Below are 13773 nucleotides of genomic sequence, written 5' to 3'. Positions count from 1 at the left end.
TTCTCAGTTCACTTTCTTCTTCCCCTGACGCGCAGGTTGGTTTCACGAGATACCGAATGGCCTATAGGCCTACATACCGATACCATGAAAGCTGAAGGACTTAATTAATTTTATTGTCACTTCTTTCAACAGCTTTATTTCTTTTCGTCACATCCATTGATGAGCATCTTCAAGGTTTTTTTAATTAGATACGAATGTCTTTTTAAAAACCAAATCATGTAATGTTATTAATTTACAATCAGTGCGTGCTACTTTGTACATTTCTTAGAAATGTCAAAGTTGACAGCAGCGAGGAAGTAAATTTCCTTCTTAGCATTTTGGCATCGAGTCTGCCTCTCATTACAAGAATCGTGCTAGTGATAGCTAAACGAAAGGTCAAATTTGATAAAAGTTTTATCTGTCATGAAATAATGAACTTAAGCTGTTCTTACATGGCGCGACGCCATCAGTGATACAATAAGAAGAAGAAATTACAGATTTACACGCTTCGACGTACTCTTAAAGGCAGTGCGTGGCCAAGACACCCTCATAAGTTGGGAATCTGCCACAAGGGACGGAAAGTGTACTTGTCTGTTCATAAGTGTTGTTCGTTCACGCAGAGTTTTGATTACCTTAGCAAAATGGCGGGTCGCGTCATCGTATCAGAGAACAGTCGAACGGCGCTAACATTAACTCCGAATAATGTGCAGGCCAAGAAGTTCCCACAGTATCTCGCGGCCATCTTAGGTAAGTAAAAAAGTGTATGTATACCACAGTCTAGTATATACAGTCACGAAGCTTGAGTTGTGAGGGTGCTAGGAACAATAGATTGTGCCGGTACTATTTCGCATTGTGTGTAATGAGGCGATGTTAGCGATCCTAGTGGTTAGCAACTACCTCTGGATGCATATTTACTACGTATTGAGCTTCGTGACTGTATATACTAGACTGTGGTAATACTGGGAGGTCGTCATTATCCAATGAAACGATTCCACCCTCTGAGCTGTTTTCCACATGTTAAGAAATTTTGAATGCAGCCTTTTGTTAATAAGGACATTGTATGCAACGCCAAACCAACAGTAAACACTACTTTATCAGTTGGCAATGTTAATTTTCCTCTATCCAAGTGCTTCACAAAGTCATAAGAGGAATCAACGTCTACTTATTTATTTAACTGGAGTCACGATCTGCATACATCACATCTTACCTGTCTAGCTGCCAATTCCCCCTAAATATTGGCACAATATCATTTGGAATGACATCCATTTCAAAGTCTTGGTCCACAATATCCGAAAAATTGCTCAGGTTAATATCACTGTCGTAATTTTGAGCGGGTATCAATTCTTTTAAGTCTACATCAACATTTTGAGTAGCAAACAGGACAGCATTTTTAAATCTCAAGTTTCTTTCATTCTCTAGAACCTGTAGGTAAGTGATGTAGTAATTTCCACCAGTTAATTGTCTGTAGGATCCAAAACAGCTCTCCAAATTATCACTCTGAAATTTGCTTAGCAAAATATAATCAATTCCATATTTCTCAAATAGATATGGAATAATTTCAAGGAAAGATTCAAGTATTGTTTGTACACCTAACTTACTTACAAATGGCTTTTAAGGAACCCGGAGGTTCATTGCCGCCCTCACATAAGCCCTCCATCGGTCCCTGAGCAAGATTAATCCAGTCTCTATCATCATATTCCACTTCCCTCAAATCCATTTTAATATTATCCTCCCATCTACGTCTCGGCCTCCCCAAATGTCTTTTTCCCTCCGGCCTCCCAACTAACACTATATATTAGAGTTGGGTCGATTCGTGAACGAATCGTTCATTCGAACGACTAATAATAAAGAATCGTAAGAATCGATTCGTGGTATCAACGAATCGTCGTTCAAAAGAATCGTAACGAATCGTCGTTCAAAAGAATAGTAACGAATTGACATGGTATCGTAACCCACGATTCTATTTACTTGTTTGATGTAACCTGTCAGCGGACATTTCCGAACCGTGCCGAATGCTCCCGAACGAGAGTGAAATCAAAATACTGCATTTGTAAAGTGTGAAAAATAATAAACACGAACCTGAAATTTGCATAGTTAAATAGAGATGTACCGGTAATGCAACAAAAATACTTCATAATAAGGTTCAGCTGATAAATTATAATTTAGAAACATTATCTTGGGTAATTTTGTAGACTAATGGAGGTCATGCTGAATGGTTCCAGCCAATGAGAAAGAGACAATCCAATGTCTCGCCTCTTATGCCATCTATGAGGGAGATGTAGAACGTTTTTGTTCTACGCGTGGTTTGCAAAGGAAAGTGTCCTCTAAGTCGTTCGTTGACGAATCGTTGGAATCGCAGAGTAGGAAGAATCGTGAACTCGTTGACGATTCAAAAGAATAGTTGGAATCGCAGACTGAGAAGAATCGTGAACGAATCGTTAGAATCGATTCGTAATGTATGATTGAATCGTTGGAATCGACTTCTGTAAAAGAATCGTGTTGCCCAACTCTACTCTATATGCTTTCTGGATTCGTCCATACGTGCTACATGCCCTGCCCATCTCAAACGTCTCGATTTAATGTTCCTAATTATATCAGGTGAAGAATACAATGCGTGCAGTTCTGTGTTGTATAACTTTCTCCATTCTCCTGTAACTTCATCACTCTTAACCCCAAATATTTTCCTAAGAGCTTTATTCAGAAACACCTTTAATCTCTGTTCTTCTCTCAAAGTGAGAGTCCAAGTTTTACAACCATACAGAACAACCTGTACACATAAAAGAAAATAATAATTACATTACCTTTCTGTATCCGCCACGTTGATGACAAAAATAGGTTATGAATTCGTAGATAGGCTACACAGAAGAAAAAAAATCACTTCACTAAACACTTAAAACAAACACTAAATTGAACTATGTAATTTCACACACATAATGTAAGAGTAGAACTTACTGTATTTATGAAAACCAAGCGAGAAAATAATGCATCACTGTTGTGCAAGCCGTTACGAAATTGCCGGCAAAAGGTTATGAATTCGTATAGTCTACAGCCCTACATGTAACACAGGAGAAAAAAATCACTTCATTAAAGACTTAAATCAAACACTAACTTGAACTACGTAATTGCACACACATAATGTAAGAGTAAAACTTGCTGCACTTGTGAAAATAAAGAGAGAAATGAATGTATCCCTGTTGTGCAAATTGCCGCCAGAACAAGATCATGTTAATCCACACGTGGTAGCATTATTATACTGTGTAACATGACTGGAAGAAAACTGAAAATTAATAGTGTAATATACATATTATGATAGTAACTATACGTTAACACTTTCCACTAATTCGTGTCACTAAATATAATCCAGAATATTAATTCCTGTAAGCGAAACAAACGTCCTGCCGCGCTACGTTATACACTCACGTGAATGATGAATCAGGCAGACATAGACTAGCACTATCAGCTGATCGAAGCGGAACGGAACCTGTTTATAGGATGGAGTGAATCTATACATGAATTTGTTTTTTATCTGTTTTCTAAATGGAACAGATTCAAAAATCTGCATTTTCACTTAACTCACGAATGTGAAAAATATGGAGTTTCTAGGCTATATTTAATTTTTGAGGTGTCCCAAGAGCTTTAAAGTTTCTTAAAATTATAATTTTTTTGCCTCTTTGTTTATTTGTTCTATTATTTTGTTTTTCATTGCATAGCTAACGAATTGCTGTAAAATCATATATTTAAATGATGAAGAATGGGTGGAGCGAAGAAAAATTCTCTCCGGCAGCGGGATTTGAACCCGGGTCTTCAGCTCTACGTGCCGACGCTCTATCCATTCCGATGCCGGATTGAATCCTCTCAGTTTAAGCTCCACCACCTCTTAGGTTCCCTCTAGTGGCCACCCTCATGCACTGCGTCACAGATGTGACAGTGGCACAATGTCCAACACATTAATGTGCAGAGGTGCACCCATTACGAGTGACTGAGTGGCCGGGATCCGACAGAATGAGCGCCGTCTTGAATCACGCTTTCTATTTGTTACATTTGCGCATTATTGGCATACGCTCAGTTCGATATAGATCATTATACCTGTACCATCTTTTTCTATGACCATTTCATTTTTAGCATTCCTTTCCAAGAATTTAAACCCACTATCCTTCAGTAATAATAATAATAATAATAATAATAATAATAATAATAATAATAATAATAATGTATTGTGGGTCCCTATCACCACGGCATGGCGCGTCCTCAGGTTGCGGATAGAGGAGACGGCCTCCAGATATGGAGGGTAGCTGCGAATATTGAATAAGCAGTCGTGGACAGCCGATAAGAGGTGGTCCTCCAGCTTGGTGGTTGGGCGAAGGGCAAACAACCCCTCACCGTAAAAAGAAACAGCTTGTTACGAAACCTAACAGTAAGATGGGAAATGCCTGTTATTGTTCGGTTGAGAAGCTTTTGTCATCTAGTCTTCTGTCAAAAAATCTGAAAGTTAGAATTTATAAAACAGTTATATTACTGGTTGTTCTGTATGGTTGCGAAACTTGGACTCTCACTTTGAGAGAGGAACAGAGATTAAGGGTGTTTGAGAATAAGGTTCTTAGGAAAATATTTGGGGTTAAGAGGGATGAAGTTACAGGAGAATGGAGAAAGTTACACAACGCAGAGCTGCACGCATTGTATACTTCACCTGACATAATTAGGAACATAAAATCCAGATGTTTGAGATGGGCGGGACATGTAGCACGTATGGGCGAATTCAGAAATGCATATAGAGTGTTAGTTGGGAGGCCGGAGGGAAAAAGACCTTTAGGGAGGCCGAGACGTAGATGGGAAGATAATATTAAAATGGATTTGAGGGAGGTGGGATATGATGATAGAGAATGGATTAATCTTGCTCAGGATAGGGACCGATGGCGGGCTTATGTGAGGGCGGCAATGAACCTCCGGATTCCTTAAAAGCCAGTAAGTAAGTAAGTAAGTAAGTAAGTAAGTAAGTAATAATAATAATAATAATAATAATAATAATAATAATAATTTGAATTACTACAGCCACCCTGGCGGCCATGGTAGGCGGCTCCTTCATGTCATGGACGTCTTCAGCTCTTCCTCTCCTGCAGGAGCCCTGCAGTGTCCCCCACATCACGGACGAGGAGGGCTCCTGGATCGGCTCCCTGCTCAACCTGGGCGCCTTCGTGGGGGCTCTGCCGGCGGGACTGGTCGCGGACCGCATCGGCCGCCGGACCACGCTCTGCGTGCTGGCCTTGCCCCTGGTGACGTCATGGCTGCTCATCGCCTTCAGTGGCTCCGTGGCGCAGCTGTTCGTCGGCCGCTTTCTGGGGGGCTTCGCAGTCGGGGCGGTGAGCGTGGCGGCGCCCACCTACATCGCGGAGCTGGCAGAGAGTTCCATCCGCGGAGCCCTGGGAACCTTGTTCCAGCTGCAGATAACGATCGGAGTTCTGTTCGGCTACCTGGCTGGCATGGTGGGGGACCCAAGAGCTCTGAGTCTCACGTGCTGCGCTCTTCCCGTCCTCTTCCTCGTCACGTTCTTCTGCATGCCGGAGTCACCTGTCTTCCTCCTGTCCAAGAACAGGTGAGTGCCTCCCACAGGAGCTACAGGGCGCTCACAACTGTCATTCGCAAAACATTATTCCTGATAGCCGCACATGTTCAGAATTATAGACTGGCAGGTAGGATGCCAAGAACAGTTTTGGTAACTTATCAGGAATGCTGAAAATGGCAATTTTTTATGAAAACATTGAATTGAATTTTTCAGCGTCCTTATCGAGCAGTTGAAATTTGTTGTCTATCAGTTGACTATCGGTTTGTTACCAAGATTTAATTATAGCTCGTAGATGATGGAAAGGGATTTCTTCATGCAAGTATCTTGGCTTTCCAGTCGTCCTCATTATTCCTTCATATCATCTGCTTGTCTATCAATAATCAACAATGTCTACTTACAGAAAGGACGACGCTAAGAAAGCCTTGCAGTGGTTCCGTGGCAAAGACTACGATGTGGAAGACGAACTCACCAAGATGCTGGACACAATACAGGAAGCCGAGAGGAACAAGGCAAGCCTCGGAGATCTCCTGTCCTCCAGAGGCACCGTCAGAGCCCTGATAGTGTCGCTGGGACTCATGACTTTCCAACAGATGAGCGGGGTCAACGCTGTTATCTTCTATTCAGGAAAGATCTTCGAGGCCTCTGGGAGTTCTATGTCCCCCACCACGGCCTCCATCGTTATTGGCATCGTTCAGGTATTGCAGAAACTCAGTTTTACTTTAATTTAGTCATAATTCGTCACGAATCCCGGGAATACGGTTGCAGTTAAATAATAATAATTCATAGTATAATACACTAAAATTAGCTGATTTTATCCACGAGTAGAAAGTTTAACGTCCAAGGCAAAGCAGAAGGTGATAATTTCCAAAAGCGCATAAAATTGGTTTTTGGTATTTTGAAAAGTAAAGATTGTTTAACAGAGATGCATCTATGTAAGTAAAGTACGACTTAATGGCCTAGCATATTTTATTTTCCACTTACGGCTACATAACCGTTTCATTTAATATCTCACTCACCGCCTTCTTTTTTTTTCGCCATTTATTAAATAATTTGTATGTATGTATTTATTTACACTGCAAGTGGGCAAGCACCCGGTGGCAGTGGTATACACAATATAAACAATACACAATAAAATGATAAGCAATACGCAACAATTTTATACACAATACAGTAAGAATACACAATACAATTTAACACAATAATAATAAAACATAAATAAAATACCTAATTTTACAATACAACCTACATAATTATGTATAGGCCCTACATAAGTTTCAATAGTCTTTCACTTTACTCTCATCTCACTCCCTGTAGTGGCACTATGACGCATTTCACTGACACTTTAGCACACATTTCACTGACACTCTATAACACATTTCACTGACACTATAAATTATCACTGATCGGAACTGTTCACTGCACTGTAAAACCATAACTTCACTGACTCACCTCGCTTCACTGATACAACAGTTCAAATAAGTCAAATAATTACACCCTTATGCATACTTATAAACAGAACTACATTTAAACTAAACATTTCTAGTCTAAGACCCTCTTACACGATATTTTAAAATAATTTACAATTCAAACCAAGGAAGTAACTCGTCAGGCTAGATAAGTACATGTCACCTTAAAAAATTAAATGTTAAATATCACCTTAATTTTAATTTACACTTTATACACAACTTTTTAAGTTATTCTTGAGCCTCCTTAAGGAAGGACAGCCCTCAAAGACCGCTGCAGGTAGGTCATTCCAATCATTTATATTAAAAAGAATAGTTGAAAATGGATTCGAACCTGAACTCCAAACACTGCCTACATTCTAACCCACCGCGCTACCGCCTGATGACAGCTCCTTATAACATCGATCTCGCGATTTTCCTGGCATAGCTATTTGGCTTGCTTTTCCTGCTTCTATCAATATTTCGTTAGGAATTTCAATGCAATCCATTTCTACGAATTAATCTCAGAGGAAACCATTTGTAGTAAACACTTTTGTTTTATTTTCCTACCATAATAACCGATTATGACGTTTTCCTTATCATAGTAGCTGATTAAGACGCTTCTCAATTGTTATTTTATCTACAAATTCTCAATAATTTCTGTTCCAACAACATGCAAAACACAATAATTATTAATTTATTTTCTCTTAAGATATACGATTCAAAATGCCACAAAACGTTGAACAATACACTACCATTATAAGAACTCAACACGCTCACATGGATAACTAAACACGCTGTCACTCGTTTAGTTAAATTCCATGCTCGCATGTCAAGTTCTGCATAACGGTCTTGTAACGTAATAGTAATATGCGTTACAAGAGCGGTATGTTGAAGTTTTCATGTTCGAGAAAAAGTTTGAAAAAGCGAAACGTAGTTGAGCTTTTTTAATTTCCGAGAATTGAAAGAAAGCATACCGCTCGTGTATCGTACATTATTTTGTGCGAAGATCGTTTATTACATACCTGAAAGAGGAATTTCTAATTAGTTGCAATGAAATCTCCATCTTGGTTTCTGTTCAATGACGGCAAATTTGCAAAACAAAAATATCTATCTTCAACATTGTTGCTTTAAAATGTTTTCTGTGTTTACTATACTCCAGCAGGCCGTGATATACGTCTGTCTTTCCCCCCCCCCCCCAGTCTATGATGAGTCTGGAATCTTGATTTTTTCACGGCTTCCTTAATGTTACTTGCATCACGAATGCAGTAACTTTAGTGGAGTTGTAGAGTTTACTTAATTTTTTAAAATATTTAAAAACAATAATTAACAGTGCAATTTAGGTGAAATTGCACTGGTAAGTTTCCAATTTATAATTTACTATATTGAACGTCTCTAAAAATAATATGTTAAAAGCCTAAAGCAGTAAAATCAATATGTCACTTAAGTGGTAAGAAGAGGGAAATTGTTATGTGTGTTAGGTTGGGAATACTGAATGTGGAATTTTAGACTTTCCGCGGATTGGTTTTGTGCGGAAACCAAGCAAATACGCACGATCTCGCACAAATAACTATTGTTAACTGCCATTTGAGTCATTACTCACTGTCGTTAGTTTTATCCCAAAATTATTGCGAAATTAAGGCGAATGTGTACTATGTTTTCCAACGCAAACACCATCAATTAAGAGTTATTTATGCAACAAGTTGATAATCTTGATGATTATGGCACGAGTGAATGTTTGTCGCACTCACTATCGTTCGTGCGACAATTTTCACGAGTGTCATAATAATGCAATCCACGAGTTTGATACAACAATTTATGGCATATTAACATTATAAATTTGGGAAATAAATTATGAAATAATTCAGCATCCATAGCTGACATGCGTTGATATGTTCATATTGATCGTATCGATTAGTTGCGCCTGGCATTGGCATTGAATAAAGAGAAATGCAGGTATTACAAACTCTAGTTATACCTTAGGTATCAAATTTTATGTTACAAATGTTCCTTCATTTTGTTAATAGAGTTTCTCTGAACCACAGAACTTTTATGTGATATTACAAAAGTGATAGAAAATTGTTAAAGATTGGAATAAATGATACGTTACCTTCTGTCCTGCATTTTATTTCTTGTTACATGGCGCGTAGAAGCGGTAAGCAAGATAACCAGACGAGTTGCATGCATTCCCACCCAAGCGTTCCGGTATTACTTCATAGCGAATACGTCGTTGCTATTATTGGCACGTGTGCCGTAATAAGCCGATTACGCACGATATTGGATGTAGTAACAACTTGTTTATAATGCTAGGTTGGCATAAAACAAATTAATGCGATTTTTAAAATAACTAATGCCATAAACACTTGCCTCTCAGTATGTGAGAAAAAAATAAGAAAATTTTAGGCATTCTGTCTTGAGCGAATATGCATTTTGTGTATTGTAATAAGATGATATGCTTAATTTAAGTAGGTATGAGTCTTATGGAATGAATATGAATAAAATCCGTTCAATAAAGTTTCCGTACACAAACCGACGACACGGCAAAACAATCCTTTTTGATATTACGGATGTCGAAGACGTGTAGTTAAGTGGAAATAGTGGGATTGATTGTACCTTTGTGAAGGTTATAAAATGGATTTTAATCGAATTACTTTCTCTCCTACAGGTTCTTGCCACTTACGTCTCTTCTCTGCTAATTGACAGAGCAGGACGCCGTATCCTTCTCCTGATCTCTTCCAGCGTGATGGGTCTATGTCTCTCCATTCTCGCTCTTTACTTCTACCTACAAGTTCAAGAATACGATGTACGTTCCATCAGTTGGCTGCCCTTGGGAAGCGTCTCCATCTTCATCATTGTATTCTCCGTGGGTTTTGGTCCAATCCCATGGATTATGTTTGGCGAACTCTTCCCTAACAACGTGAAAGGAGTTGCGTCTGCAATCACTGCATCTTTCAACTGGATTCTTGCATTTACGGTGACGAAAGTTTTCCAAAATATGTTAGATTTGCTAGGATCACCGGTTACATTTTGCATATTTTCTGCCATGTGTGTCACTGGAACAATTTTCACCGCTATTCTTGTACCGGAAACTAAGGGTAAGGACTTGAAAGAAATTCAATTGGAGCTCAGTGGGGAGAAATCTACTCGAGAATTAGAGTCTGTCGTTTCTGATTCGAGAAAGATCACTCTCTCTTACACGAAACCTGTTTGAAGACTGAAATACTTACAAAGACTCGATACTGTCCGCATAAGGACTTGAAGGATCTCAATTGATGATTTGAACCCATGAATGAATCTCTCGTTCTACAAAGGACGTTATTTTGTCGGACCACAGCGACATCTGAAAATAAAAGTCTGTATACAAAATATTCAATTCGCTATATTAGATTTTATGCTCGACCATGCCGAAATGTAGTAATTATACACCTGGTAGCAGTCATTTAATGCATGTCATTAAAGTACACCTACTCATTAAAGTACAGGTATTTTCAGCCAATGACAACTCAGCTTACAGGTGTTCAGCCAATGACAAGTCAGCTTCGTAACGTTATAAAACCGCAAGTATCGATTATTCTCGGATATGCAATCAAAAGAGAATTAGCGAAAAGTCACGGAGGCTGGAAATCCAATACTGTCGCAGAAGGTTATGTTCTGTTACTATAATAATTAGCGTTAATTGTAAATAATATTCAAATAAATTCAATTTGTCATCTCGTTTTTCAATGTCGAATTCAATAATCAAGGTTATACCAAGTTTAACGGGATTACATCAAGGTCAATGACATTATTGTTCCTCGGAAAAAATCAATACTTGCGCTTCTGCGCACATCTCACAATTCACGACCTAGAACAAGGTCACTTCCGATCTTGTCAGATACAAATAAAATGTATACATCTGAATAATTTCAAGTTAGAAATATGGTCGAGCATAAAAAGTCGTATGAAACTCGCCTATAATGGTAATTAAGAAGCTCGTAAAAAAATTATGAAACTTGCTTGCGCTCGTTTGATAAACATCCGTACTCGCTTCTTAATTACTATCATTATAGGCTCGTTGCATAAAGTACTATTATGAAACAGAGTTTGAGTATTTTCTTCCCTTATAATTTGAACCTAATCTCTGAACGCTACAACTAAGCGAATACTTTTTGAAATAGCGGCAGTAAACATATTACTATATTGAAAATAAAAATATCAATTTTAACTCATTAATGTTTGTAACAATGTATACATCGTGTTTAATAAATCTTATTATTATTCATGTTTGCCAACTGTAACTTCACGCATTTCTGTAATTTAACGTCGTTCTCATATCAGTTAAATTAATGTAATGCTATATTAATAATGTAATTTATCAGTTAGTTTACCAAGCCGAAAACCTGGGGTCCAACTGTGACAAGTCCAAGTGAAAATTGTGATGGATAAAAGTTGTAATGTGGCAGATTTTTTCAGGATGCTCAAATTTCTCTTTTTACATTTCACTATTTATATACTGTATTACGATAAATTCACCCCTATTAACAACTCAGTAAGCAGTGTACAATTTATGCCTAAGAACATTAAATTCGTAAGAGAGTTTCACGGGTCAAGAAGCTACGAGAATGCAAGAAGTTCAAGACACTTCATGAGTCGCCGCCAAATTTAACAAACGATATGAATGTAACTTGCGTATATGTTCCTCTATTTAACTATAATTGTATAATATTATGTTACTATTATTCAATTGTATAAAGTATAACACACTGTATTACATATTCTTATCTTCGACAAAAATGTTGTTATTTATGTAATTGGATAGAAATAGGCATAATACGATATATAGATAATTATACAGAGTGGAAATGAAATAGCCTTGCAGATTTGCAGAACGAATAGTTCATGTTGTACGTAACAAAAAACTATATCATATTGGAGGAAAGTTCTTTTTTTTTTTTTTTTTTTTTTTTTTCAGATAAATTGTTTTCTCAAATGTTTAACAATCTTTTATTCGGTAACTATTGAGAGTAGGATCGGAACTTTTTTCGATAAGAAATCTAATAAAAAATAATTTACTCCTCTGGCGTATTTCAATAGCGTGCACGGTATTCGAGTAAATTTAATTTTAAAAACCTCTGAATTCAAGCCATTGCTCATGCGAGCAAGTGGCAACGTCTTGGCAGAGGGCAGCTTACCTATAGTCGCGACGCTGTTATTCCCGGCGTGACTCCTCCTCTTTGCTTACGTCTTAGGAAGTGAAGGCTCTATAAAGTCTAGGTAGGTAGTATCGTTCGCCATTTTTGTACTTTCGTTGCCGAGCTACCATACGAGGAATCTATTTGCCACACCGTTAAACATTATCATGTCGTAGCTTCTATGATAATAAATCAAACGCACTGTAATTCAGCAAATAATTGAGTGGCAAATAACGTCTTCGTGTGCTTTCTGCGAACGCCAACGAAAGAGCCAAAATGGCGGGCGATTATATTAAGTGTTTATCGAGCCTTAAGAAATGAATAACATCTTCCTCAGCGAATCACGTTTAAATGTAGCCAACCTGCAACGCGATTGGCTGCCGGAAATTAGAGCGACGGGACTATACCGAGACACACCGAGTTCGTTGACCTCTTACATCTGTATCACGAGTAGAGTGTGTTAGCGGCGATGTTGCCGGACTGCTGAAAATTCAAACTTCATTTTCTAATTAACGGTGCATTTAATCACAAAACGTAATACAGATTTTATATTCATTTACGTGTACCCTATCGTCCATTCCAATCTGCAAGGTTATTTCAATTCCACTTCCACTTTAGCCAAGTTGATTTAATTATGTAGCTGTTTATAAAATATAGCTTTATTCTGTGTTGTAATTTTCACGAAAACAATTATTGCATTTCTAGTCTTCTGGTGTCTAACCAATGCATTATGTTAGGACAATGAAGAGAATGTTATTTTAACTTAATTGTATGCGAGACGTTGCCATGATGAGGACGGATGATAGCTAATACAATTATTAATTGTGGCTTATGGTTTAAAACAGAGTGCAACGAAGTAGTTTATAAAATATTGTTATTACAAGACTTTTTAATTACATGTCGTGCATTTCAAGTAACATTAAAAGATGACAATGATTCAACCAAGCGTAAATATGCTAATTTTATTTGTTACAGAAGTTAAAGAACGCTCACATTGTCACTTGACGAAAGCTTTAAATAATTTATATTTAATTAATTGTGAATACAATAATAAAACTACGTATATTGCAGTAGATGTAGTGTTGAGATTTCGTTCTACTCTGAAAATCTCACCAACACATAGTGTAGCCTATGTATACAGGCGATGAGGAGGGAGTATTAAAATAATAATTTACTTTTGAGAATTGTATTTTCTGTGAGAACCCTCCTAGGCAAACAATATTTCTCTCTGTAAAATGAGGAGCGTTTTTGCAAAAATCGATAGATGCAGAAATTTTAGAAAGTGAGTTACATATGGATATCGTATGTTTTCTACCTCCGGAATCGATCAATGAAATCAGATTTACCAAAACTTGATTCATACCGTATGTAGAGACTACCAAACCTTCCAGGTTTTTTCAAAACTCGATAGATCCTGTCACTTAGTGTAATTTCTGTAAAATCTTGATTTCTGCATCTATCGACTTTTGCAAAAACGCTCCTCAAATATATATGTATGTAGTATATTTGTAAATATTTTAATATTTTTATACAAACTGTACAAAAGATATCGCTCTTTAAGAATAAAAATTAAATATCAAAATGTGTTAAATAAAATTATTTCCTTCGAAATTATTAAACC

General features: G+C 37.5%; 1 protein-coding gene across 1 annotated transcript; it reads left to right on the top strand.

Moving 5' to 3' along the window:
- The first annotated feature begins 497 nt into the window (after positions 1-497).
- LOC138707522 (facilitated trehalose transporter Tret1-like) lies at positions 498-13734 on the top strand. The gene is made up of 4 exons (XM_069837050.1): positions 498-726; positions 5029-5569; positions 5940-6234; positions 9647-13734. Exons 1-4 carry the CDS (start codon positions 621-623, stop codon positions 10190-10192), a joined length of 1488 nt encoding a protein of 495 aa, XP_069693151.1. The 5' UTR covers positions 498-620; the 3' UTR covers positions 10193-13734.
- Positions 13735-13773: the final 39 nt, after the last annotated feature.

The sequence above is a fragment of the Periplaneta americana genome, chromosome 1, assembly GCF_040183065.1.
Source record: "Periplaneta americana isolate PAMFEO1 chromosome 1, P.americana_PAMFEO1_priV1, whole genome shotgun sequence".
NCBI lineage: Eukaryota > Metazoa > Arthropoda > Insecta > Blattodea > Blattidae > Periplaneta > Periplaneta americana.
Note: the sequence above shows the minus strand (reverse complement) of the source record. Positions and strands in the feature narration are given on the sequence as shown.

What these genes read in the sequence shown, in the direction of transcription:
- LOC138707522 (XM_069837050.1), top strand. Translation starts at nt 621, where the DNA reads ATGGCGGGTCGCGTCATCGTATCAGAGAACAGTCGAACGGCGCTAACA. An exon ending in GTATCTCGCGGCCATCTTAG is followed by an intron (nt 727 to 5,028) that starts GTAAGTAAAAAA and finishes GAATTACTACAG; the next exon opens with CCACCCTGGCGGCCATGGTA. An exon ending in TTCCTCCTGTCCAAGAACAG is followed by an intron (nt 5,570 to 5,939) that starts GTGAGTGCCTCC and finishes GTCTACTTACAG; the next exon opens with AAAGGACGACGCTAAGAAAG.